At 40.3% G+C, this 24009-nt stretch overlaps 1 protein-coding gene across 4 annotated transcripts in view; it reads right to left on the reverse strand.

Annotated features, from left to right (window-relative positions):
* Positions 1-751: 751 nt before the first annotated feature.
* Positions 752-24009, reverse strand: part of ankrd6b (ankyrin repeat domain 6b) — a 60748-nt gene continuing 37490 nt past the window's right edge. For 3 of the 4 annotated variants that reach the window (XM_014340001.2, XM_005942106.3, XM_005942104.3), the window contains 12 exons: positions 23089-23187; positions 21170-21268; positions 18845-18943; positions 16092-16190; positions 14824-14901; positions 14366-14470; positions 13216-13329; positions 11930-12100; positions 9436-9588; positions 5715-5828; positions 3793-4081; positions 752-2814 (listed from right to left, as the gene is read on the reverse strand). In XM_014340001.2, the coding sequence (XP_014195487.1) occupies positions 2237-2814; positions 3793-4081; positions 5715-5828; positions 9436-9588; positions 11930-12100; positions 13216-13329; positions 14366-14470; positions 14824-14901; positions 16092-16190; positions 18845-18943; positions 21170-21268; positions 23089-23187 (1998 nt within the window). In that variant the 3' untranslated portion in view covers positions 752-2236. The remainder of the gene's footprint in view (positions 2815-3792; positions 4082-5714; positions 5829-9435; positions 9589-11929; positions 12101-13215; positions 13330-14365; positions 14471-14823; positions 14902-16091; positions 16191-18844; positions 18944-21169; positions 21269-23088; positions 23188-24009) is intronic. The other variant, XM_005942103.3, reaches the window with a different exon arrangement.

Below are 24009 nucleotides of genomic sequence, written 5' to 3' on the forward strand. Positions count from 1 at the left end.
ACACTGCCCGACACGGTAAGAAAACTGTTTGATTCCACAGCTAGTTAAAGCCTCCACTATCCACAGTGCAGAAGCCTGACTGCTCCCCCTGTGTGCAATTACAGTGTATTAAAAGAACAGTACATAAAAATGAAATAAGCAAGAAAGTACTACTTCACAATAAATATTACACTAAAACAGGATTGTAAAGTAAAAATTAAATTCCCCTTTATCGTACACTTGCCCATATCCACAATAATTCATATCAGACTTATTACTAAAAATACATTCTGTGAAATGTGAGTAAAGTAAGAGAAATTTACAGATCTTTATCTTACTCAATACTGTTGACCATAATATTTTATTACAGTGATTAGAGCATGCTGTAGGTATTAAAGGTACTGCTCTCGTTAGTTATGGAGTTCTACAGGGTTCCGTAGCAGTATTATTAGAAAGCAAAGCATACATTTTCACTTTTATGCAGATGACACCCAACTTTACATACCGATGAAGCCAGATAACACACACTTATTAGTTAAACTGCAGGAATGTCTTAAAGACAAAACGACCCGGATGACCTCAAATTTTCTGCTTCTAAATTCAGAGAAAACTGAGGTTATAAAATAATCGTCAAAATATGGTCTCTAACCAGATGGCTACTCTGGATGACATTACCTTGGCCTCCAGTAACATTTTGAGGAATACTTTTTGAACAGGATATGTCCTTCAAAGCGTACATTAATGTAGAAGGACTGGACCCAGACACACAGTGTACGAAACGTTTCTTTTTATTTCTCGACACAGCAGTGTACTTTTAAGGTTTGGCACACACGATTCTCACTGGAGGTGTCTCCTGGCGTTGCGCACACCTTCTAAAGCCTTTCCTCCTCTCGTGAGTGTCACGACTCACTCGATAAATCTTTTAATAACACATAGTCGGGAGGTCTGCACGGCTTCAGGTCGCACCACGTGATAATCAATTTCTATCACTTGGCTGAGCCTAGGATGTTATCACAAGACTGCTCCAGTGGAAAATCTCCCATAAAGTGAACCTCCCAAGCTGGCGGGACCTTCTAGTGAGGCTATTAATGGTTGTAATCGCATCCCTGCATACTGCCACAACAGTTTATTAGACTGGCCAATCCATACCCAGAATTAGGGGGAGCGACAGGCACGAGCAAACCGCACCCTTAATCCTATGTGTTTTGTCCTTGTATTTTAATATCAGTGGCACAATAGGATACTTGTGAATATCACCATGAACACATCTCACTTCCATCCATTCTGCCTCCAACAATGCCCCACGGCGCGGCAACCGCAACCAGCTGCTCCAGGTCCCCCATCTGCTGGTCCAGCTATTCCCACAACTGCTCCATCTGCTTCTGTTGTGCGCCCGCCTGATCACGGCTCACGGTCGCCATCTCTGCCAGCATCTGAGCCAGGATTTGGAGTGGCTGCGCCTGTGGCGCGGCCTGAGGCTCGGACATACTCCACTGGGTTTCAGCACCACTGTACAAGGACCGGAGCCACACAAACAGTGTACGAAACGTTTCTTTTTAGTTCTCGACACACAGCAGTGTACTTTTAAGGTTTGGCACACACACTTCTCACTACAGCTCTCTCCTAAAGCCTTCTAAAGCCTTTCCTCCTCTCCACTCCAGCATCACTGACAACAGTAGAGAGCTCATCAGTGCCACACGACTACCTGTCCACTCACCTGCCTGGCACTGCCCCTTGAACTCGCTGCGCCACCCCTCCCCTGCAGCTGAGCCAGGGACCACACCTCCACCACAATTAAACATACATGTAGGACTGTTTTCTTCTATTTACACAATATCTCCAAAATTAGAAACATCCTGTCTCAGAACGAAGCTGAAAAACTAGTTCATGCATGTATTACATTTAGGCTGGACTACTGTAATTCATTATTATCAGGGTGTCCGAAAAAACTTCAGACAGGAACTAGGAGGAGAGAGCATATTTCTACTGTACTGGCTTCCATTCATTGGCTTCATTGGCAAATCCAGAATCAAATTTAAAACCCTTTGCCTCATAAAGTCTTCTATAATCAGGCTGCATCTTATCTTAAAAACTTCATACTACCACACCACCCCAATGGAGCACTTTGCTCTAAGACTGTGGTTCTGAGGTTCTGCAGTTTTGTATACTGGTCCTCAAGAGGAATCACATTTATATGATGTTTGGTCAATGCTGGACAGATCTCAGCAGTGTTTTTCTCCAGCAAATGGATTGTATCTTAACAGTCCTCGTCCCGATGCATTCTCAGCATACGTAGCTCATCCTCCAGGTAGGCAATCCTATTAATCAGAGCATCTTTCTCTGTCTGAGCCTTCTGATCTGCCTGCCATTGAGCCTCCTGCACCTTCCTCTCATACCAGCGCTCCATCTGAGTCGAGACCGTCTCAAAGAAATACTGGGTCACCTCAATGGCATGCATGTTGTCCCTCTCCTGAGTAAACGTAGGCTGGCCTCCAAAGACCTCTAGAGGCCTGACCTTTATGTCCCCTCTCAATTTAGTCCTACCCTGAGAATATTTCTTCTGGTGCTTCCCTGTATCACAGTGTCCTTCCTTCTCTCTGATCCCTATGTCATTTCTGCTGCTGCAGCGCCGCTCCGTGGCTGGAGAGAAGCTGCTGGATCTTTGGCTCCTGGCCCCACTCCTCATTATGTCCACATCATTCAGCTCCTGGTTCTTCCTCTTGGTGTCAGCAGAGGTCACAGAGCGCTCCTTTGGCCGAACCACCTGAACAGATGATGGGGGGTTCTTGGCTGCTGCGGGAGAGTCATCCTCGGTATTCTGATCCTTATCACCATCTGTACAATTCACAAGAGGTTCAGCCAATATTAAACTTCACGGTACCCTGCTGTGCTTCTAAATTCAGATAAAACTGTATTTGGCCCTAAAAATCATGTGTGTGTGTTTTTTTTAATCCTGTTGGCGTTCCCCGAGCCTGGTTCTTCCAAAGATTTTCATCCTGCTTACTCATGAACGAGTGTCTGATTGGGGGTTTTCTCTGTATTATTCTAGGGTCTGTACCTTATAATGCAAAGGTACAGACCCCTGAGGCCTGTCTGTTGCTGTATAAATAAGATTAGAATAGAACCCACTAGGCAGCCTGATAATTAGCATGCAATGCAAATCTGCAGTCACGAATAGCATGTAGCATTTTCTCTGTTGTATTTTCATGGTGCGAATAGACCTATAAATGCTGTATAGAATTCCTGTTTTTTCAGATTCCAGAACTGATGCCAAATTTGGGTGGGAATGAGTAGGAATTATATAATTGTTCATTTTTTATTATTTGTTTATGTATACTGAAGATACTTGCTGTTTTCTTTTGCATATCACTGGCCACTTAGCATTTAGACATTATCAAGACAGACTTTGATGACCAGCTGTTCTGAATTTTTCAGAAACTGCTGGGTTACTGGGATTTTCCCACACAACCATACACAGAAAAATGTGGAAAACTATTTTGTGAGCAGTTCTCTAGGGCACAAATGCCTGGTTGAGAATGGGCAAACTGAGTTCCTGAAACAGTAACTCATTACAACCAAGGTATTCAGAAGAGCATTACTGAACAGTGTACACATAACATGTGGAACCTTGAAGCAGCTGAACTACAGCAGAAGACCACACCAGTTATCACTCCTATCAGCTCAGAACAGGAAAATGAGGTTTCATTGGATTCATTTTATTAATTTACAGGGACGCTGTTTTAAATTTGATTTGAAGCTTCTTCTTTTTTTTTGAAACAAAACAAAGCATCTTTGTTTATGCTGATTTGTTACCTGGGGAGCTCTCCACATGAACAACAAAGTAGTGACTGGCTGTGCCACCCTCTGCCACACTAGACTCTTCCCGGCTGAACTCCAAGAGTGGAGGGTCACTGTGGTGCTCAAGGCACTGGGAGCTGCCCCCTTGTCCAATGGGCACCACAGCGAAGGGTGCTACATTAGCTTCGGCCACAGTAGAGGAGTGCTGTAACTTGGTGCTGCTGGGCTCTCCTGTGACACGGCCCTCCATGTTCTGTAGTTTGGACAGACACCAGCTCTTCAGTTCACTGGCCAGAGCTGTCTGCTTAGGGGACACAATGAACCACATACAAGAGTTCTATTAATGACAGAAGAGCTCATTAGATCAGCTCCCATTCATTTAGTGCATACACTGTCCTAAAAGTAGATTAAAAGAAAACAATGATGTAATCTTTAATGGAGTTCATCTATTCATCATTATATCCTGACATCCACCTAATCCAGCACATTAGTCCCGTATAAGATCACCTGCTGAGATTGAAAAGTTGTGTACAGTTCAGTTTAATTAATTGTGCACAGGTCAACTGATCAGGTCCCCCTGCTTGCAGATATACGGGCACTTCAGCATACTGTGGACCAGCAGTACAGAAAAAGAATGATAATGCTAGCTGCAGGAGTCAATAGACATACTGAAGCATATATTACTAAAAGAAGTAGATACCAGACAGAATTGTACCCTATTAATATTACAGTGCCTCTTTGTACAGCATCAAGCTATAAGAGAAGCCCTGGAATCTCTTTGGATAGACCGTCTCTAGATTCAGCTCGCGTGAACATGATGCAGTTGAGGAAATTTTATACGTAATATATCGAGAACATCTGACTAGTTTAATGTTCTGGGGTTCCACAGCCAGCTGAGTGCGAATGAGGCAGTGAAATGACTCTGGGTGGAATGTGCTAATGTAATTACACGGCAAGATATTCCTCTGCCTTCAACAGCATCCACATCCAGTTTATAGGTTCATAGAATGTGATCTATAATTGTGAGCATTTGCAATACTGTTATTTCAATTCAATTCAATTGAATGTTTGGGCTCACTGTGTAATTATTAGTATGAAAATCATGACGACTTAAGAAATGCTTAGAAAAATTACAGTAACATCTATTCTACTTCACATACTTATGACTTAAAGGAATGAGCCACAGCACCAATAGCTTCACATTCACAATTAAAACAACAATTCTATTTTGTTGGCTAGATGTAATAAAACTATAACAATTGCCATGAGGGCATTGGTTACCCTGTGAAACATACCAATAGAGCACTTCACTCCCAGACGCTGGTTTACTTGGGGTATCTAGGATATTTAAAAGTAGAATGGGAGGCAGAGCCCCTCTTTTGTGGAAGCCTAACAATAGGTTTAAACTTTCCTTTTTGAGGAAAGCATAAAGTTGGGACTGGATCAGGTGACCTTGAATCCTCCCTTAGTTATGCTGCAATAGGTCTAGGCTGCTACAGTTTCCCATGATGCAAGTGAGGCCTGCAATCTTTAGATGTTATTCTGGAGTTAATTATAAACACCTTCATTTAGAAACTGCATTTTGTGTGTACTTGTGTTATCTTTGCTTAATATTTAGATTTTTTTTGTTAATCTAAAACATTTAAGTATGACAAACATACAAAAAAATAGGAAATTAGGATGGGGGCAAACACTTTATCACAGCACTCAATGATGATGCACAATTTCGATAGCTTGTTGTGTCCCAGTGTCATGCAGACCCCGGTTAACATTTTCTATTGCCTTTGTTTGATCTGGAGATTACAGTAAAAGGTCAAATATGTTAAATTTCCTTTTTCTTCATGAACAAACTTCACACACAACAAACATCATTCTGTAATGGCTTCATACACAGAGCAGTCAGAGTTCCACAGTCAGAGGTATCCTGACAGTGTTACCTGTCTCTTTTCTGCTTCACGTCGTTCCTGCAGGGCCCGTTGCTCGATCCTCTTCAGACAGCTGCTTCTCTCTGCTGACGCTCTCTCCACTGTCATCTTGTCAAGAGCCCAGATCTAATCACAGACAACAACGTGAAAATAGGGCTGACACTGTTAAAAAGATAAAGGATTTATCTACTGTGCTTCCTATCATTTTACTGAATGTCTGCATTCAAACCCTGCTGTCACACAGGCTAAAGGCAGAGCTTTATTCACCTTCATTCTACAAATGCATTCAAGTTTAGGCTTCACTAAAAACCCAAGAATAGACAGACATTCTTGTTCTGTTTATTCTGTTCTGTCACAGTTTTACAAAGGTGTATTAGGGCCACATTAAGAAAAAAACATTGAGAATGAAGTTTTATTTCAAGAAAACAGTCATAATAAAAAGCCAAAATGTGCACATTACAGTTACTGTTTTAAGACAAACTGTCAATGCTGCCATACCCTCTACAAAATGACTCGTGTAGAAACAAACTTGGTGAAACAAATTGATCGGCTGTTTTGTGATCGAACATACATTCTCTTTATTGCACGATGGTGTAATCTGTTCATTACCATCTGTCCATATTTTGTTTTGTACCAATCCACTCTTCCCTGTTTGTGTGTTTTTCAGTCTGACCACATGCATCCTCTTGCCACACCGTGTTTATATGCCAAAAGAGAAATCATTTCCTTCTTTGTAACTAAAACCAATTCTGAATTTTTTATTCTCATGTACTAATATTATTTTATTATTATATGAATATAGCGCAAGGTTCAGTTACCTTTGTACAAAAATAGTTGGTAGAATTGTCCTTCAAGGAGCTACTTTTTACTTTCTTACTTGGAGTACATTCCAGAGCCTGCACTTTTTCACTTTGACTTGAGTAAAAAACTTGCTTCAGTACTTCAATCTTACTGGAGTAGCTTTCAACCTCTTTACTTCTACTTAGATAAGTAAATTCTGTACTTTTGCTACTTCTGCAGACAATACACACACGTAACACATAAAAATAATTACCGTAAATGTCGGGCTATAAGCCGCTACTTTTTGCACAAGCTTTGAACCCTGCGGCTTTTAGTCAGGTGCGGCTTTTCTATGGATTGTCTGTGATTTTTGTCATATCGTAAGACGATTTGTTTTGTGTGTTCCGCTGTTGTACGGCACTACGTTGCCTGGCGGAAGGATCGGGGTTCAAGAGTGGTATGTTAGTCACATGTCCGTCCGCCAGGCAACGTAGTGCCGTACGAAGTAGCGCGAAAAACAAATTTCATAGTAGCGGTACGCGTTCAGCGGGAGTCGTGGATGATGAGCGGCGATAAACTTGCAAGTTATGCCCAAAAAGCAAGTTATGCCCAAAAAGCAAGTTATGCCCAACTCCACCGGTGGATTCTGACAGCGTGGAAAAGTGTGAAAACATCCACGATCACCAACGGATTTTGAAGGGCTGGACTGCTGCATGATGGAGAGGAGGACACCGCCACGGCCCTTCTGAGGGTGTTCCCTCCCCTGATTTTAGCTTGTGCGGCTAATATTTAGGTGCGCTTTGTAGTCCGGGAAATACGGTACTCACACTAATAGGAGTAACTAAGGTGCATCCGGAAAGTATTCCGGAAAGTATTCACAGCGCTTCACTTGTTCAACATTTTGTCATATTCAAAAATGAATGACATTTTAATTTTTCACATCAAAATTCTAGACATAATACCTTATAATGACAAACTGTAAAAAAAAGTTTGCTAGAAATTCTTGTAAGTTTATTAAAAATAAAACATTTATATAAAAATTTATATATAACATGTACATGTAGCCTTGTTATTTTAGTGAAGCATCTTTGGCAGCAATTACAGCCTTAAGTCTTGAGTATGACGCTACAAACTTGGTACACCTATTTTTGGACAGTTTCCTCTTGCAGAACCTTCCAAGCACCATCGTGTTGGATGGGGAGCATCAGTGCACAGCCATTTTCCCATCTTTGCAATTCATCCATCCATCCATTCACTTCCACTTATCCACTTATCCTTTTCAGCCTATCCCAGCTGTCATAGGGCGAAAGGCGGGGTACACCCTGGACAGGTCGCCAGTCTGTCGCAGGGCTAACACACAGGGACAGACAACCATTCGCACTCACATTCATTCGCACATTCACACCTAGTGACAATTTGGGTTATCCAATTAACCTATCCCCACAAGCTGCATGTCTTTGGACGGTGGGAGGAAGCCGGAGTACCCGGAGAGAACCCACGCAAACACGGGGAGAACATGCAAACTCCACACAGAAAGACCCCGGCCTGATGGAGGAATTGAACTTGGGACCTTCTTGCTGTGCGGCAACAGTGCTAACCACTGTGCCACCGTGCTGCTTTGCAATTCAATTCAATTTTATTTGTATAGCACCAAATCAGAAGAACAGTTCCCTCAGTGAGCTTTACGTTGTAAGGTAAACCTTGCAATAAAAAAACAAACAGACAGAGAACCCGCAACAATCAATTGACCCGCTATGAGTAAGCACTTTGGCGACAGTGGGAAGGAAAAACTCCTTTTTAACAGGAAGAAACCTCGGGCAGAACCAGGCTCATGGAGGGCGGCCATCTTGACCGTTGGGAAGAGAGAAGGAAGACATTTCTCTCTCTATGCGGCATTCTGAATCAACTGAAGGCTTTTCAGGGAGTAGGACAGCCTGATAATAATTATAACAATGAATTACAGCCTGATAATAATTATAACAATGAATTACAATAGCCTAGCCAATTTACAACAGCAGGACTCTAAGTTGTAGAAACATCTGACAGATGATTGGTAGAAACAGGATTCACCTGAGCTCAAATTTTGAGTATCAAAGTCCGTGAATGTTTATATACTTATGTGTGCGGTATATTTTGGATTTGTATACATTTTTTAAGGAATTTCAAACAACTTTTTTTCACTTTGTCATTATGGGGGTATTGTATCTAGAATGAGGTGAAAGTGAAAATGAAGTTAATCCATTATTGAATTAGGCTGTAAGATTTTAATATATGGAACAAGTGATGTGCTGTAAATACTTTTTTTGGATGCACTATAACTTGCTTCCATTTCAACAATCTGTCAACAAGGGGATTCCCAAAGACTCATTAGCAGAAAACTTGGCATATCACGACTTGGTGTGCAGTACGCCCTTGAAAATGTAAGAAAACTTGGAAAAGTGGAAACCAAAAGATGAAGCCAAAAGGCAGGCCTAAAAAAAACCTAGACGGTAGATGAACAGTATCTAAAAAGCCTTAGTCCTTAAGGAATTAATCTGGCCGTTCAGTTGATCTATCTACACTTCATGAGACCTTATCAGAAATGGCCTCAGTCATGGCCTCAGTCATGTCCAGGGTGTACGCTGGTGTACGCAGCAGTGAGGGGCAGCGTACACCCTGGACAGATCGCCAGTCTGACACATAGAGACAGACAAACAGTCACACTCACATTTACACCTATGGGCAATTTAGAATCATCAATTAACCTCACTTGTGAGAAGAAGAGAGAACCCACACAAATTCCACACAGAAAGACCACTCATGAAGGAAGGGAAAAAATAGGGCGGCAGAGTTGAGAGGTAGGGAGGCCTCTGAAATGCTGTTAACCTCGTGAATAGCACCAACTGCATTTAATGTTATGTGAGTGCTTACTTTCTTTTGTGGATCAGTTGCAATGAGCAACTGTATATGCTACCTGGTGTTTGTTCTTGCGGTCGAGCTGGCCCATCTTGCTGTTCAGTTGGTCTTGAATGATGTGGATCTCAGTTTTCATTTCCTCCTTGGTAGCTTCCAGCTGGTTTTCCAGTTTATTTATGAGAGGCTCACAGCGGCAGCCATTCAGAGGAGCCTGTAACACAAACCAGCAATCCATATTTAAATCATTAAGGTATTGTAGTGGAAAAATGACAGAAACAAGGATGTTCATTAGGAATAAATGAAAACATTCTGAGCACTCACATGTGATGTAATTAACTCTTTACCTTTAAAACAGATAAATAGTGAGTGCTTGGTACTGTTGCCTGATATGCCTCAATGGTCACATTAAACATGAAGGGTTTTAGCCCATCATTACATTCTACAGTCTACATGTAGGTTGAAGGGCAGAGGTGGAGGGTTGCCTGTAGAATGTAGTACATTACCACATTCAGGCGTTTTACACAGCGCCCATCAGCTGCGCACACTCAGCATAGACCCAGGGTTATTATAAATAGAAAAAATACACCAGAGGAAAGTAGTAGAGTAGTAGACTGAAGCTCCTTGCATGAATCAAAAGCAGAATTCACAATTTTCTTCAGACCTCCACCATAGGCATACCACAGCAAATGGACAAAATCCAGAGGTTTATGAACGGTGTGATAATAACCTTTGGTTTGTGTAATGCTAGAAGAGGAAATTAAGGAAATTCCAGCAGAAAAAAGGGAAATACGAGTTTTGTTGATTTGTGTATTTTGTAACAACGTTTCTTAGCAATAAATCATACAATGGGAAAGCTTTTTCATTTCCTCTTAAATGATGTCACATTTGTAAGGAAAATGCATTTGTGGGCTGAGCAACAGAGAGGATTTAATGCCAAGAAGCATTGCTACGACAAACAAATGGACATTTTCTTTAAATTTTCATTAGTCGCTCTGGTCACTGTGGTATAAGTGTCTCTTAATTATTTTATCAAGATTTAATACACACTATTAACCCGTTCATCCATAAGTTATGTCAACTTCAATCAGGATATTTTTCTTAAGTATTTTTATTTATCTGTTGGTATGAAAGGAAGAATAAAAATACTTAAGAAGGAAATCCTTATTGAGGTTGTGATAATTCATGCATGACAGGGTTAAATAACAATAATTACAATGAAACACATCATAGTAACATGATAGTAACACCAGTGGGTGGCAGGGTATGGGGTGGCACATCAGTGTCCAATGTAGTGGTTTAGTTAGAAGTCTTAAAAAACAAAATAAACCTGTCTGAAGGATAGAAAAAAAACTTTAGGAATTTTATTTTTTTATTTCATCTTTATTTATACAGGTAAAATCATTGAGACACTAGGTCATATTTTCAAGATATATCCATACAAACTTCAACATGTTAATACATACTATAGTTATTAAAAATGGAATGGCAAAATCAACAATATGGTACATTCTTAAAAAGAAGGAATTTAATAGCCAGCTCAGCAGCAACAAAAAGCCTGTAAGCCCACAAAAATGGACAATCACTTTTTTTTCTTGATTAATAGAAACTTGACTAGCCAAGTCAAGAACACACTCAAGGAGATATCAGAGACATGTCCATGAATGTAAATACAGAGGATTTACAACAAGGTGCAAACCACTAGTTACAGCCAAGAACAAACTGGCTGCTGATGAAATGTACAAAACTATACTCTCCACTCAGATTAAGCCATGTGGTGTAAATGATCACACAGACTTCATAGTGCGAATGAAAACCTATCCAAAACATACTACAAAAGCAAACCAATAGCTTCTGGAAGCAAAAAATTGATATTCTGCAATGGCCAACTCGGTCACAACATCCTAACCTAACAGTACATGCTTTTTAATTGCTGAGGATACAAATGAAGCAACAGAGACCTACAAACAAGCAACATCTTGTTGTAGTAAATGTAGTAAATGCTTTGTAAAGAATTTCAAGGGGCAAAACACAGCATATTGTGATGTACCTGGATCCTAGACTTAACCTCCTAGGACCTGCCGTCCACATATGTGGACATCACATTTTGGGTTATTTAGACCAAAATACTCAATTTTGCTTTACATGGGCCTGATATCCACTTACGAGGACATTATACTGCTACTGTTGTATCAAAATTTTAAATGAATATCCTCATTTGTGGCTCTCATTTTTCTTAAAAACAAAAACAAGGTAAAAAAAATCTGGTAATTCTTTGTTTTTGCATTTATCGGGCCCCAATATGCCCAAATATCAAAGAGAAATTAAAAATGCATGTCATGGAAGGGTCTTAGGAGGTTAAATACTATCGTTAGAAAAACTTTAGTAATTACCAGTAACCACGCTAGATACAAGATACTGGCATTTACTGTCTGAAGAATAATTATTTGCTTTTCTCAGTGTCTACCTAGCCTGGTTGTTATTTAACAGCACCTTACTTGTGCCAAACTGGCACCCTCAGTGTTGGCGAAAACATGGTAATGATAGTCACTTACCTGCATTATCTTGCCATCTTTTGCTCGGTACAGCGTGTACAGCTGATAGGCTTTGAAGTTGTGTGGAGGGATGGAAACATAAGGGGCGGTTCCACGCAGTTTACCTTTCTTCTTATGAATGGTTCCACAGTGCCTGGTCTCTCTGCAGTGCAGAGGGTCAGACAAAGATGGCTGCAACGGCATTTGTAGGGAATTAATATGTTAAGCTTTTGGTTTTTATATTGTGCAATGTGTACATTGTGCCTTATCTACATTTTTTAGTTATATCAGTGGCACTTCTTCAGGACAAGCATGTAAAAACTGACATAAACTAAAAAGCTCCTGGCATGTTTGCATCCATCCTTTACATTACTGCCATCTTGTGGTAGTAGTAGATATTTAACTAACTACGTAGGTAATAATATTTTACAATCCATTGGCTAGAAAGGAGAAAGGTAGAAAGATGAAGACATCCATATAGAGTGCAGACAGGCAGGTATTTTTTGATGTGATCCAATTTATTTTGTTAAACTGGTAAATAATGCAGTAAGATGTTTTTGTTTGCGTGTTTAGGCAACAGGGTGGAAAATCATCTGTGTCACCGTGTGTCACTGACTTAAGTTGTATCTATATTTTATGTTATATACTCTATATTATATATGTTGAATGGATATATCGTGATTTATAGTTAGATTAATTCCTCTCGAAGATTAATGGTTCATGCTAACACTATGCATCAAGTCTTATGACCTATTGCTCTGCAGTGACCATAAAACTGCAATAGTTAACCAACACTATGTGGTCGTAAGTTATTAATTCATGAGTAACAAGTAATTGATTTTAGCTACAAAAATATCCTGCTGGCCATAAATAAGTTGCAATCGGAATTACCTCTAACCATAAATGTGTCCGAAAGATGCCAAAATATCCCTTCTCTCTATATCTTTCTGTTACGCCTTGTCTTTGTCATTGTCTGTCTTTGTCTGCTGCTTGTGCAACACCAGGGCTGTACACCCCAGGTTTGCTTGGTTTTTGCTGTGCTGTTCTTGGGTCTAGAAACTCATTAAACTGTTTCAACCTTCTCTGCTCTTCTCCAGAGGACAATTTTTCAGTGGTTTTAAATGGTTTTTAAATGGATCTAAAAAGGTGACTCTTCCTGTAACCAGCTGGACAAAGTCCAGGACAAACCTGGGATAGTTTCTTCTTAGGTTAGCCCTCATTACTGGTTACTTTTGTTTTTGTTTTTTTTGTTTTTTTTAAAGGTTTTTATTCCATGGTTTATTCCATATTTATATGCACGGTCTTACCTTTTTTTTCCGCTTCCTGTTCTTTCTTGTCCTGGCGTTAGACTCAGTTACCTTAGTGTGTTTGCAGGCAGCTTGGTCACTGCTCTGGCTGTCGCCTGCAGCAGATACACTACTCTGTAGAACGAGAGGAAGGTTTATCTAAGCAGGTTCCAGAAACATTTAAACAGTATGAAATATTTTAAAGTGGACATTATGAGACATATTATGGATTTTTGTCTTTTCCCTTTTCTTTTTTCAATAATTCAAGTCTACAATTCTATCAAAATCGCAGTGTTCCCAATCGTTTCCTTTGCTATATTCAGTGGAATATTCAGTGGCAAGGACATTTCACGACTGGATTTGTGCACAGGTGGCATCCTATTAAGGTACCACACTGGAATTCACTAAAGTCCTGAGAGCAACTCATTCTTTCGTAAATGTTTATAGAAAAAGTCAAGCATGCCTTGGTGTCAAATTGTATATACTTGTGGCCATGAAAGTGATAGGAACACCTGAATTCAGTGATTTGGATGGGTGAGTGCATACTTTTGGCCAATTCAGTTCATGTCAATTCAGTTTTATTTCTATAGCACCAAATCACAACAACAGTCACCGCAAGGCGCTTTATATTGTAAGGTAAAGACCATACAATCAGACATCCGTCTTTGAGCAAGCACTTTGGCTACAGTTGGGAAGGAAAAACTCCCTTTTAACAGGAAGAAACCTCCAGCAGAACCAGGCTCAGCGACAGGCAGCCATCTGTCATGACCACCTGGGGGTGAGCAGAGGGAGACAAGACAAAAGACATGCTGTAGAAGTGTGCCAGAGATGAATAATAACTCCTAATTAAATGCAGAGTGGTGTATAAAAACATGGTGAGTGAAAAGGGGTGAGAGAAGGAGAAACTAAATCCTGGCACACAATGATGTTGGCACTCTTGCTAACTCTAGCTAAAGGATATGATAAAGGCATTGTCCCCACAAAAATATAAAAATCCTTAGGGCTAGTACTGTGTGTGGCCAACGCCAGAGATATGTGGAAACAACCCTGACTCCCCTCCTCCATAAAAAAACATTCCTGCTCATTCCAGTTTTTGCTCTCATTTTCCTATTTTTGTGATGAAGTCTACATTCAGTAAGTTTCAGCTACACTGACACTTAAGTATATTTACCTTACAGGGTAGCATCGCATTTCTAGGCACTGACTGAGCCCGACCTTCTGCCTTCAGCTCATCTCTCCTCTTCCTTGCTTTCCTGCCACGCACAAAACTTTGCACCTGAACACAAGAAGACACAATTCATCAAGTATGATTTGTGAATTATATATTGTATATATTGTATTGATAAGTATTGATGAGTACAGTTTTTACTGGCTTTTCAAAAAAAAATTCAATTTTAGCTGTTAGTATGTTAAATATAGTTTAAGTGATCTGATTCTTTTTTCTTATATGTTGGGCAGTGAAATTTGGTAAAATATGAGCTATAGTTACTAAACATGACAAATAAAACCTAGAAAAGCCCATGAGAAAGAAAAATCACACATCACATTTTTATATACGTGGAAAACAATCAAACTATTTATTATAGTTATAAATTATGTCTGCCTGTACTGGTCACAGTGAGAGTTTACCTGGGGTGCTTTAGTCAGTAGAAGAGCTACTTCTGGGTTGTTGTGTTCTCTGGCCTGGTCCAAAGCTGTTAGACCTGCCTGCAGACACCCAGAGATACAAATCAAGACAGACAAAACATGAGTCCACCTTCAGCTGGTCACAGTTTCCTCTTCATTCCATGCGGACCGGATGTTTTCCCTGGCTTGTGGTAAGCAAATTATTAACTTATTTTCTATCACTGTGAACTTAGCAACCTGTTAGTATTGATGGGATATTTTAATGTACAATCTGAACCTTCACACATTTCGGGGTGGCTGTAGCTCAGGCGGTAAAGCAGGTCAACCCTAAGTTGCTCTCCGATGATCCATTGGAGTATGAATATGTGTGAATGTTAGTACGCACTTCTGCAAGTGCTTGTATGAATGGGTGCTCCAGGAGAGTAGAAAAGCGCTATATAAGAATCAGTCCATTTAACATTTCATTATATGAAATGACATCTCCAAAAAAGGTATAATGATTTGTAATGCGATTAGAGAATTTCCAGCTACTGATGGTCAATTGCTCAAATGCTTTTCAAGGTGCTACCTGCTGCTTCTACAAAGAAATTGTGAATAGCACAGCTTTGAGTTAAAAGCAAGAAGCAGGGACTGGCAGCAAGCTGATGGAGGAAGTGGATGCATTGTGAGACCCTATCCCAAGTCAACCCACTACAATTTCTTAAGACAACTCCTTTTTCAGTTATTTTGACAAGTGAGTGGAAGGAGAAATGATGTAGTCATAGATGTTAATTCCTGTTAGAATTTATCATATTTAATATGGATCTGACATCATTATCAATATGTCTGCCTTTAAAACAATACTGGCACTCGCCAGTGCTAACCCACAGCCTCCTGTTAGGCATATGCTGGCTTGTTGTCAACTCATGGCAGTCACAAGATTTTCAGAAAACTTGACCTCTGACCTTGAGGTTGAGTCCCCTGAGATTCTAACTTGTGACAGACAAAGACAATAATGAGGAGCTGACTAAAATGTGATCCAACAAGGACATATTAGTGGCTGGATATAGTTGGAGAAATACACTAATTAGAAAAACTGAGTCATTCCTTGAGGACTAAAGCAGAAACTCATAGAAAATCATAGGCCAACCTCAACTCAAGACATTTTTTTATAAATTTCTATAAAACTCGTGAAAATTTTAAACAACAGAAAGTGCCACTTATAACTACTATGGTTTTTCAATGTGCTAAAATTAAAGACATGCTTCTCCTGAGTCTACAGAGACACTCACATTGTTGTTGATGCGACTGTCTGCTCCAGCCTCCAGCAGCAGGCGTATCGCCTTCTTATGATTCAGTGTAGCTGCCACATGTAGCGGAGTGTCTCCAGCCTGAGGAAATCCATCACACACAGACATGCACATGAATATGAAACAAATAGTTTTTAAAAACATCAATATTAAAAACAAAGGAGAAAGGAGTGCTTCCTGGATTTAAATTGTGTCTCTTTGAGGTGCTCTTTGGAAGGGATAAATAGGCTAAATCATCAAAGAACAATTCTTCTCAAATAAATGCACCGTGCATTTATTTGAGAAGGATTGTTCTTTGATGATGTTTGACATAAAAAAGGTCTGTTAGGTAAAGTTAATATAAGTTTAACCTTAACTTGAAGATCTCAAACAGATGCCAGTTCTTTATTATTGTGGTCTATTAAACAATGCAATTACTAATCCAATTCCAAAAAAGTTGGGATCCTGTGTAAAATGTAAATAGCAACAAAATGCTATGATTTACAAATCATAAAACAGTATTTTATCTACAAGAGAACATAAAAAGCATACTGATTATTAACTATGAGCTATATACCTGAATAAAAAAGGTTATTTCAGTTAACTTCTTCATTTATTAATTTTGATCTTAATATGACTCAGTCAACATAATATCCTCACTCCTCCATGTTAATCTTACCTTATATGATGTATATGATCTCATCCTTAACATGCAAATCCCCACCTTATATGGTTCATTTAATCTACTAGTTATAATTTCATTATATATTTTTACAAGTTCAACTAATATGATATATGTAATCATGTGGAAAAATGTGTCTCCCTTTCCATGAATCACTGCCTTATCATGGAGGAGGGGTTATATTGTCGGGGGGCTTTGCTGCCTACTGGTAGGGTCTCCCATGGAAAATTGGTCCAGGGTGAGGAACCAGACAAAGGGCGATTCAGAAGACCTTGCCAGTACAAGATCAAGGGAACAGCTAAACCCCTTCTCAGGATAGGGTTACTGGGACCCCGCCATGGAGCCTAGCCTGGGAAGGGTACCCGAGGACAAGCACCTGGTGACCAGGCTTTGGCCTATGGAGCCTGGCCGAGAGCAGCCCAAAGAAGGGACATGAAACGACCTTCCTGTAGACCCAGCACCCACAGAAGGCACTGTGTGCCAGTTGTCAGCCAAGGGCAGAGACCCTGGTGGACCAATCCCAGGTACCGATGCTAGCGCTGGGGACATGGAATGTGGGGAAGGAAACTAAACTACTGCATAAGGCTAAATATAGTTGGGCTCAACTCAATGCACAGCTTGGGCTCTTGAACCAGTCCGGAGTTGCCCTTGGTGAGAGGCAGCAGGCTAGGGTGGGCATCCTGGGATCCCCTTGGCTTGCTGCCTGTATGTTGGTTTGTTTGTTTTTTTCCCGGTGGTAGAGAGGGACTGTTCCCTGTGCCTTTGTGTCAGGGAACTATTCCTAACTGTTGTCTGCACTTATGCACCAAACGGCAGTTAAGAGTACCCTAACACTCTGTTGTCCCAGTGTCAGACACTCATGTGGGGATTTAGGGCCGTACCTCTAGTAGTGTTTTCCATCTTCAAGAAGGTGGACTGGAGGGTGTCCTCCAACCCTCCGTGAACACACTCCCTGGGGAAAATCTATGCCAGGGTGGTGGAAAGGAGAGTCCATCTGTTAGTTGAACCTCAGATACAGGAGGAACAATGCGGTTTTCGTCCGGGCTGCGGAACACTGGACCTAGCCTCTTAAGGATATTTCAGGGTGGGTGGGAGTTTGCTCAACCAGTCTACATGTGTTTTGTGGGAGTATTCTATGGGAGGTGCTTCGGGTGTATGGGGTGTCTAGCTTGATGTTATGAGCCATTTGGTCCTTATAGAACCACTGCAAGAGCTTCATTCACATTGCAAATCATGCTCTGCACCGGAGGGTTCGAGTTAGGGTTCAGGACCGGCCAGTGGAGCACCTTTGGCTCGGGCAAACCAGGACCAGATGGCAGTGCTGTGACCTCTTGCCTGTATTCCTGATGCTGGGGTTGCACAGGGCACACAGCTTGCGGTGCTAGAGCCTGAAGGACACCCATTATCTGAGCCCGCATCAGAACCCAAGGCTGCCAGGCAGCCCCCACCAGCACCTGAATTTGAGCCTGAATCAGCGAGTCCTGCATCAGCAGAATTCAACCCCCAAAAATCAGTACTTGTTGGTCTCAAGCAACCAGAACCTGCGTCCGAGGTTTCCACATCACCGGAGTCCGAGGCCCTCTGACGCCAGCCAAAATAGTCACTTGTAGTGCATTCATAAATGATTTAAGTTTGTCATGCAAAACTTCACTAGGTTAATAAGAAACTGTATTAAAAGTAATCATCAGCACTTAGGAACCAAATTATGCCTGACTGGTCAGGTTGTATTCCTAGGTTTGCGTGTCTGCAATAAGTGGGGCTTAGAATAAAAATATTAACACACTTTATGTCAAATACAGGAATAAACTTGTTCTTTCTGTTGAGTGCATGTATACAGCACCAACTATAAAGTCAAGGCACTTTTTATTATATGGTAAAGACCCTATGATATTACAAAGAGAACTCCAACTATCAGAAAAACAAGCACTTGATTATAGTGGATAGAAAGAGCTACTAAAAAAACAGTTCTATAATTCAAACGTGATTTTTTTTCACATTACAGGAAAAAAGTTCCAATTAATTTTTCATCAAGTAGCTTTTACCAGAAAAATGCCCCAGTCAGTCCACAACTCACCAAATTCTTCTCTGACACAGAGCAATATGCTCCCAGCAAGATACGAATCACAGCCAGATGATTGTAGCGGGCCGCCACATGTAGACAGGTATCACCTGCCTGCAAGAAATAATCACTGGTAAATAATTTTACAGCATTCACATTCCTCAGGTCAAGGTAGTAAATCTCCCCAAACACAGTGTAAGAGATTTACTACCTTCACTCTCAAAGCAGATAACACACATAGCCTAGGACTCTGTGTGGGGGACCATTTTATCGATGCTGTCCAGCACTTGAATGTTGCTGACAGTATTCAAGTGACAGTATTCAACTTTTTATTCAACTTTTTTTTTAAAAGAAGAAAAAACAAGTTCATTTGTTTTTGAAGCTCAAACAATGAAGGTTTGGAAATATATAACAATATTACAAATAGTATATTATGAATAATAATATAACACAGAGCACAGTATGCAGGGCACGCAGCACACACACAAATATAATCCTATTATAAATAATAATATAACACATTAAGATTAACTTAAGGCATCTATGAGTCATTAAAGGCATTACCATGCAATAAATGAATCAACTCTGGCCCTGCTGTTGTGACAATTCTTGCCTTCTCTGTACCTAACAAATGCACTGTCTGAAAAAGATCAGATCTTTAAGAACAAAGGAGGTCGTATATATTTTTCTTTCAAGTTTATATTTTTTAAATTCAAACTCAAAATAATAATCAGCAGTAGTGATTGTTTTATTATTATTTTACTATTCTATAATTATGGTGCACTTGGATGCTTACAACACAGAGTGTGAACTTTGCTAGGATTTTAAAATCAGTACCATTTATTTGCATGAAAGTTATATCAATAAATATTAATACATGAAGATTGGAAAATTTTTCCACTATAATTTTTTATAGTTTACTATATCTGCTGATGTGTTAATAATGAAGAAAAACGACAACAAGTAAAGTCACACAAATAAAATGCATTTTGCGATGATGAGCATTGAGCTTTAGAGGTTCAGCAGAACACAGTGATTAAGTACATGTCATGTCGGTGTGTGGAGAGAGGGAGGAGAGAGGACCCAAAAACAGGACTTGCAGGCTTATGAAGGCTGTGGACGGTGTTTATTGTGAAGACAGGATAAACAGAATATGAGACGACTGACTGAATGACTGGCTGGCAGAATTGAACTGAACTTACCTGACAACACACAACCGGGACTGATGATGACAAGACAAGGAACTTAGGGAAATTTAGGGCTTAAATACACAAGTTGATGATGATAAGAGACAGGAGAGTACACAGCTGAACTAAATCGAACTAATGACACATGGGAAGTAGCACCAAACATAATGCACTAAGGCTACGTTCACACTGCAGGTCTTAATGCTTAATTCCGATTTTTTGATCAAATCCATTTTTTTTGTCTGGTTGTTCACACTACAAATAAAATGTGACAGCAAACGCGCTCTAGTGTGAACCCTCAAAGTGGCCCGCATGCGCAAAAGAAGACGTCACACACAACGCCTCTGTTTAGACCCAGACCAAACAGTATTGTTTGACTGATGGCCCTTATAAAGACTTGTTTCGGACTTTACGTTTCCCAATTTTGCTTTAAGTTACAAAGTTATTTTGTTATTTATATATGGCCTAATAATGATCCTTATTGCTGTTTTAGAGAGGAGCGGTGCTTCAAAGGATAGCTGCAGATTTCTGTTAGAGTGCAGATTATACTGTACAAATAAAATGTTCACGTTTCTCCAACCCTGTCTTCCCAACAGTTTCACTGGATGGCCAGGAAGCGTTCTCGGGTGCTTTTTCGCGCGCTGATAATTGGCGTCTGTCTTGTGTCAGTGACGTAAAAGACTAATTTAATGCGACATGACCGTTCAAACAGCAGTCGCTTTCTAAAACATCAGATATGTATCGGATTCAGTACCACACACGAAAGTGACCTGGGTCGGATTTGAAAATATCGGATTTGTGCTGTTCACACTGTCATACCATGATCAGATATTGGTCGCATAGGATCAGAAAAGTCGAATTTGATGCGCTTTCGTCTGCAATGTGCACGTAGCCAAAGACAGAGGCTAACACAATAAAACAGGACTCAAATGGAAAAAAACCAGTCTCAAAGTACAAAGTGAAAACACTGGGTCAACGAACCAGAAACCCTGACAGTACAAGATCTGCATACAAATTAAGAACACCAAACACCTGACAAACTGTCTTTTTCTCACACTTCACTGCCAGAGTGGATATTAGGGTTCCATAGCCTGCCAAATTTAATCTCTGAACAGGAACAACTACCAGACACTTGCAAATGCACATAACTTACATGATTTTTGCTGTCAGGTCTGGATCCACCCAATAACAGAACCTTGGTGCTCTGAGCATGACCATTCTGACATGCAAGGTGGAGAGGTGTATTTCCTGCCTGCAAACAGGAGCAGAGAGAGTATGACATTTACTAGTGTTCCCTGGAGATACTTTTGTTGCAGTGACATATACCATATATTTATATCGTCTTTTTCAGGAAGAAGTATTACAGTATAAAAACTGACTCACAGTCCTCAAGCATTCACAGACTGGCTGTATTGACAAAATTTTAAATAACACAGACAAAAACTAAACACATTTTTTACCAGCGTCTTTAGTAGAGATGGCACGATACCACTTTTTTATGTCCGATACCGATATCATAAATTTGGATATCTGCCGATACCGATATGAATCCGATATAGTGTTTTTTAATCAACAAAACTGTTTTTTAAATATCTTGCTGCATTTTTGCAAGTCTGCAAGTTCATACTCAAGTTTAAAACAACAACTACACTAAAGCTATTCTGTTATACCTGTATGCAAAAAAAAAAATTTCATAGTTCAGCAATACTGATCAATCTAATAAACTCAAACCTACACCATCCTCCCTATTCTGGTATTTTAAAGAGTACTTAGCGTAAATATTAAGCAACCTAACTAATAGGGTTCCAACTCCCAGCAACAACAAAAATAAATAAATAAAAAATAGGGAACCACCCCTCACGCTCCACCTCATGATGCTTAATCGACGTAATCAACCTTAATTTGATGCAGTGTGAAAAAAAATGCACAGAAATAAATTATTTTTCAAGAAATATTAAATAGATTCAACATCTTTCTTCAACAAAATTGCAGACTGCACAGATGGTACCTTCCCAAAGGAAAAAGTACTATAGCTTACTAGGGTATATTAGACTTAATAGTCACTATATACAGTAATGGACTTCTATTCATTTTACATCAAATTAAAACTTTGGGTGTCAGATAATTATTTATTAAAAGCTAGACATTTTAAATGAGAATAAGAAAGAAAAGTATGTCTTTGTGCCCCCTTTTCCCTGTTAATGCCCTATCGGCCCCCCTGGCTAAACTTTGCTAGATCCGCCCCTGCACAGTTACCAGCCGTCAGCTGCATAGAAAAAGATCCTGGAGTAGAAAGTAATAATAAATACATTCTAACAACAGCTGATCAAGGTTAAACGTGCTGCTGTTGTTCAGCCGCTGGTTTCCTCTTTCTGGTGCAAAGTGGGCCAAAAGCAAACAAGAGACACGGACTCGCGACAGAAAAGCCGATCAGCTGATCGTTAAGCAGTTTCATGATTGAAGTAGCAGCAAGAGGAGGCAGTCGCTCCATATATCGCTTGTTAAGCTTAACGCAGGAATGCTTTACAAACATTCAGAGATGGACTTACACACTTGCTTTACTTCTCTCGGGATAACTTTGTCGGAGATGAAATGCCGGGTTGCTAGCGAAGCTCCACATGCTATCCAGACCACCGACAGGTCCTGCATGCCACAGCCACTCTATCACGTGATGCATACTGCTCCGACGTGCTAACGTTCTGAGGTGAGTTACGGCGTGTTGCAAGTTTTGTGAGGTGCTTTCGTGATATTTAATGGATCGGATTACATTTTTTATTTTTCTCCGATATCCGATCCAGTAATTTAGGTCAGTATCGGACCGATACCGATACGTAATATCGGATCGGTCCATCTCTAGTCTTTAGTAGAAAATGTCTTAATCTATTTTTTTTCCAAGTATAGATTATAGCCCCAGTTTTCTTTATTGCCTAAAGCCTAGTTTTTAATTTCAACGATCAAGCATATCTTTCACACTTTAAGATTTTTGTTATATTTGGTTAACTACAACAATGTTGATTAGAACTTTCAGCTAATGTATTCAGTGCTCTGATCTCAGGTTAAGTCTAGGTTCACCTTGTTTTTGGTATAAACATTGGCTCCAGCTTTCACCAGCAATTTCACAGATTGAGTGAAGCCATGCCAGGACACCTCATGGAGAGCAGTATTGCCATCCTGACAGAAGACAAAAAGGCAAATGAACAACAAACAGATTGATGTTTACAACTCTGTCAACTCAAATTGAAGAGAAGCTTAATTTTATCAAGTTTCAATTTTATTCAATTAAATTTTAGTTATGCAGTACCAAATCACAACAACAGTCACCCCTAAACAGTATAAGAGTAGACCTACTAACATAAGGCTACTAACAAAGCAGCAACCACCAAATACCTGCACAGAGTAAGCCAAGTCCAGAGGAGTCAGCTGAACGAGAAGAACAACATCCAGGCAATCAACACCTACATGCTGCTAGCACATTGCTGCTGGGTTAATAAGGTGGCCAAAGAAGGAGATAGAAGCCACTGACAAGAAATTTCCTTATCATGCATGGAGGGTTTCAACTAATGGTGCAACGGATCACGGTTGATCCGTAATCTGAACTGATCTCACTCCACGGTTCGGCACGCACGTGATCCGAAGATTCGAAAAAAAAGAATAAAATATGTGTATGGTGCGCGTGGTCAGTCTGTCAAGCGATAGCTATGGCCAGCGATAGCTATGGCCAGCGATAGCTATGGCCAGCGATAGCTATGGCCAGCGATAGCTATGGCCAGCGCTAGCGGTCCAAGTGGAGGAGCAGAGGAGTTTGCTGTATTTAAGCCCTTTGCTGCCCAATCTGACCAGGCTAAAGCTATTACAAAAGCTATTGGGGTGTTTAGCTGCAGACGGGAGGCTGTATTCTGTTGTGCAAAACAAGGGTTTAAACAGTATGTGAGGACTCAGGGCTGTGTGTCGGACAGGGTCGTCTGCAGTACGGGGGCCCCACAGGGAACGGTT

This window comes from Haplochromis burtoni, unplaced genomic scaffold (genome assembly GCF_018398535.1).
Source record: "Haplochromis burtoni strain Fernald_Lab_line unplaced genomic scaffold, NCSU_Asbu1 Contig_317, whole genome shotgun sequence".
Lineage (NCBI taxonomy): Eukaryota > Metazoa > Chordata > Actinopteri > Cichliformes > Cichlidae > Haplochromis > Haplochromis burtoni.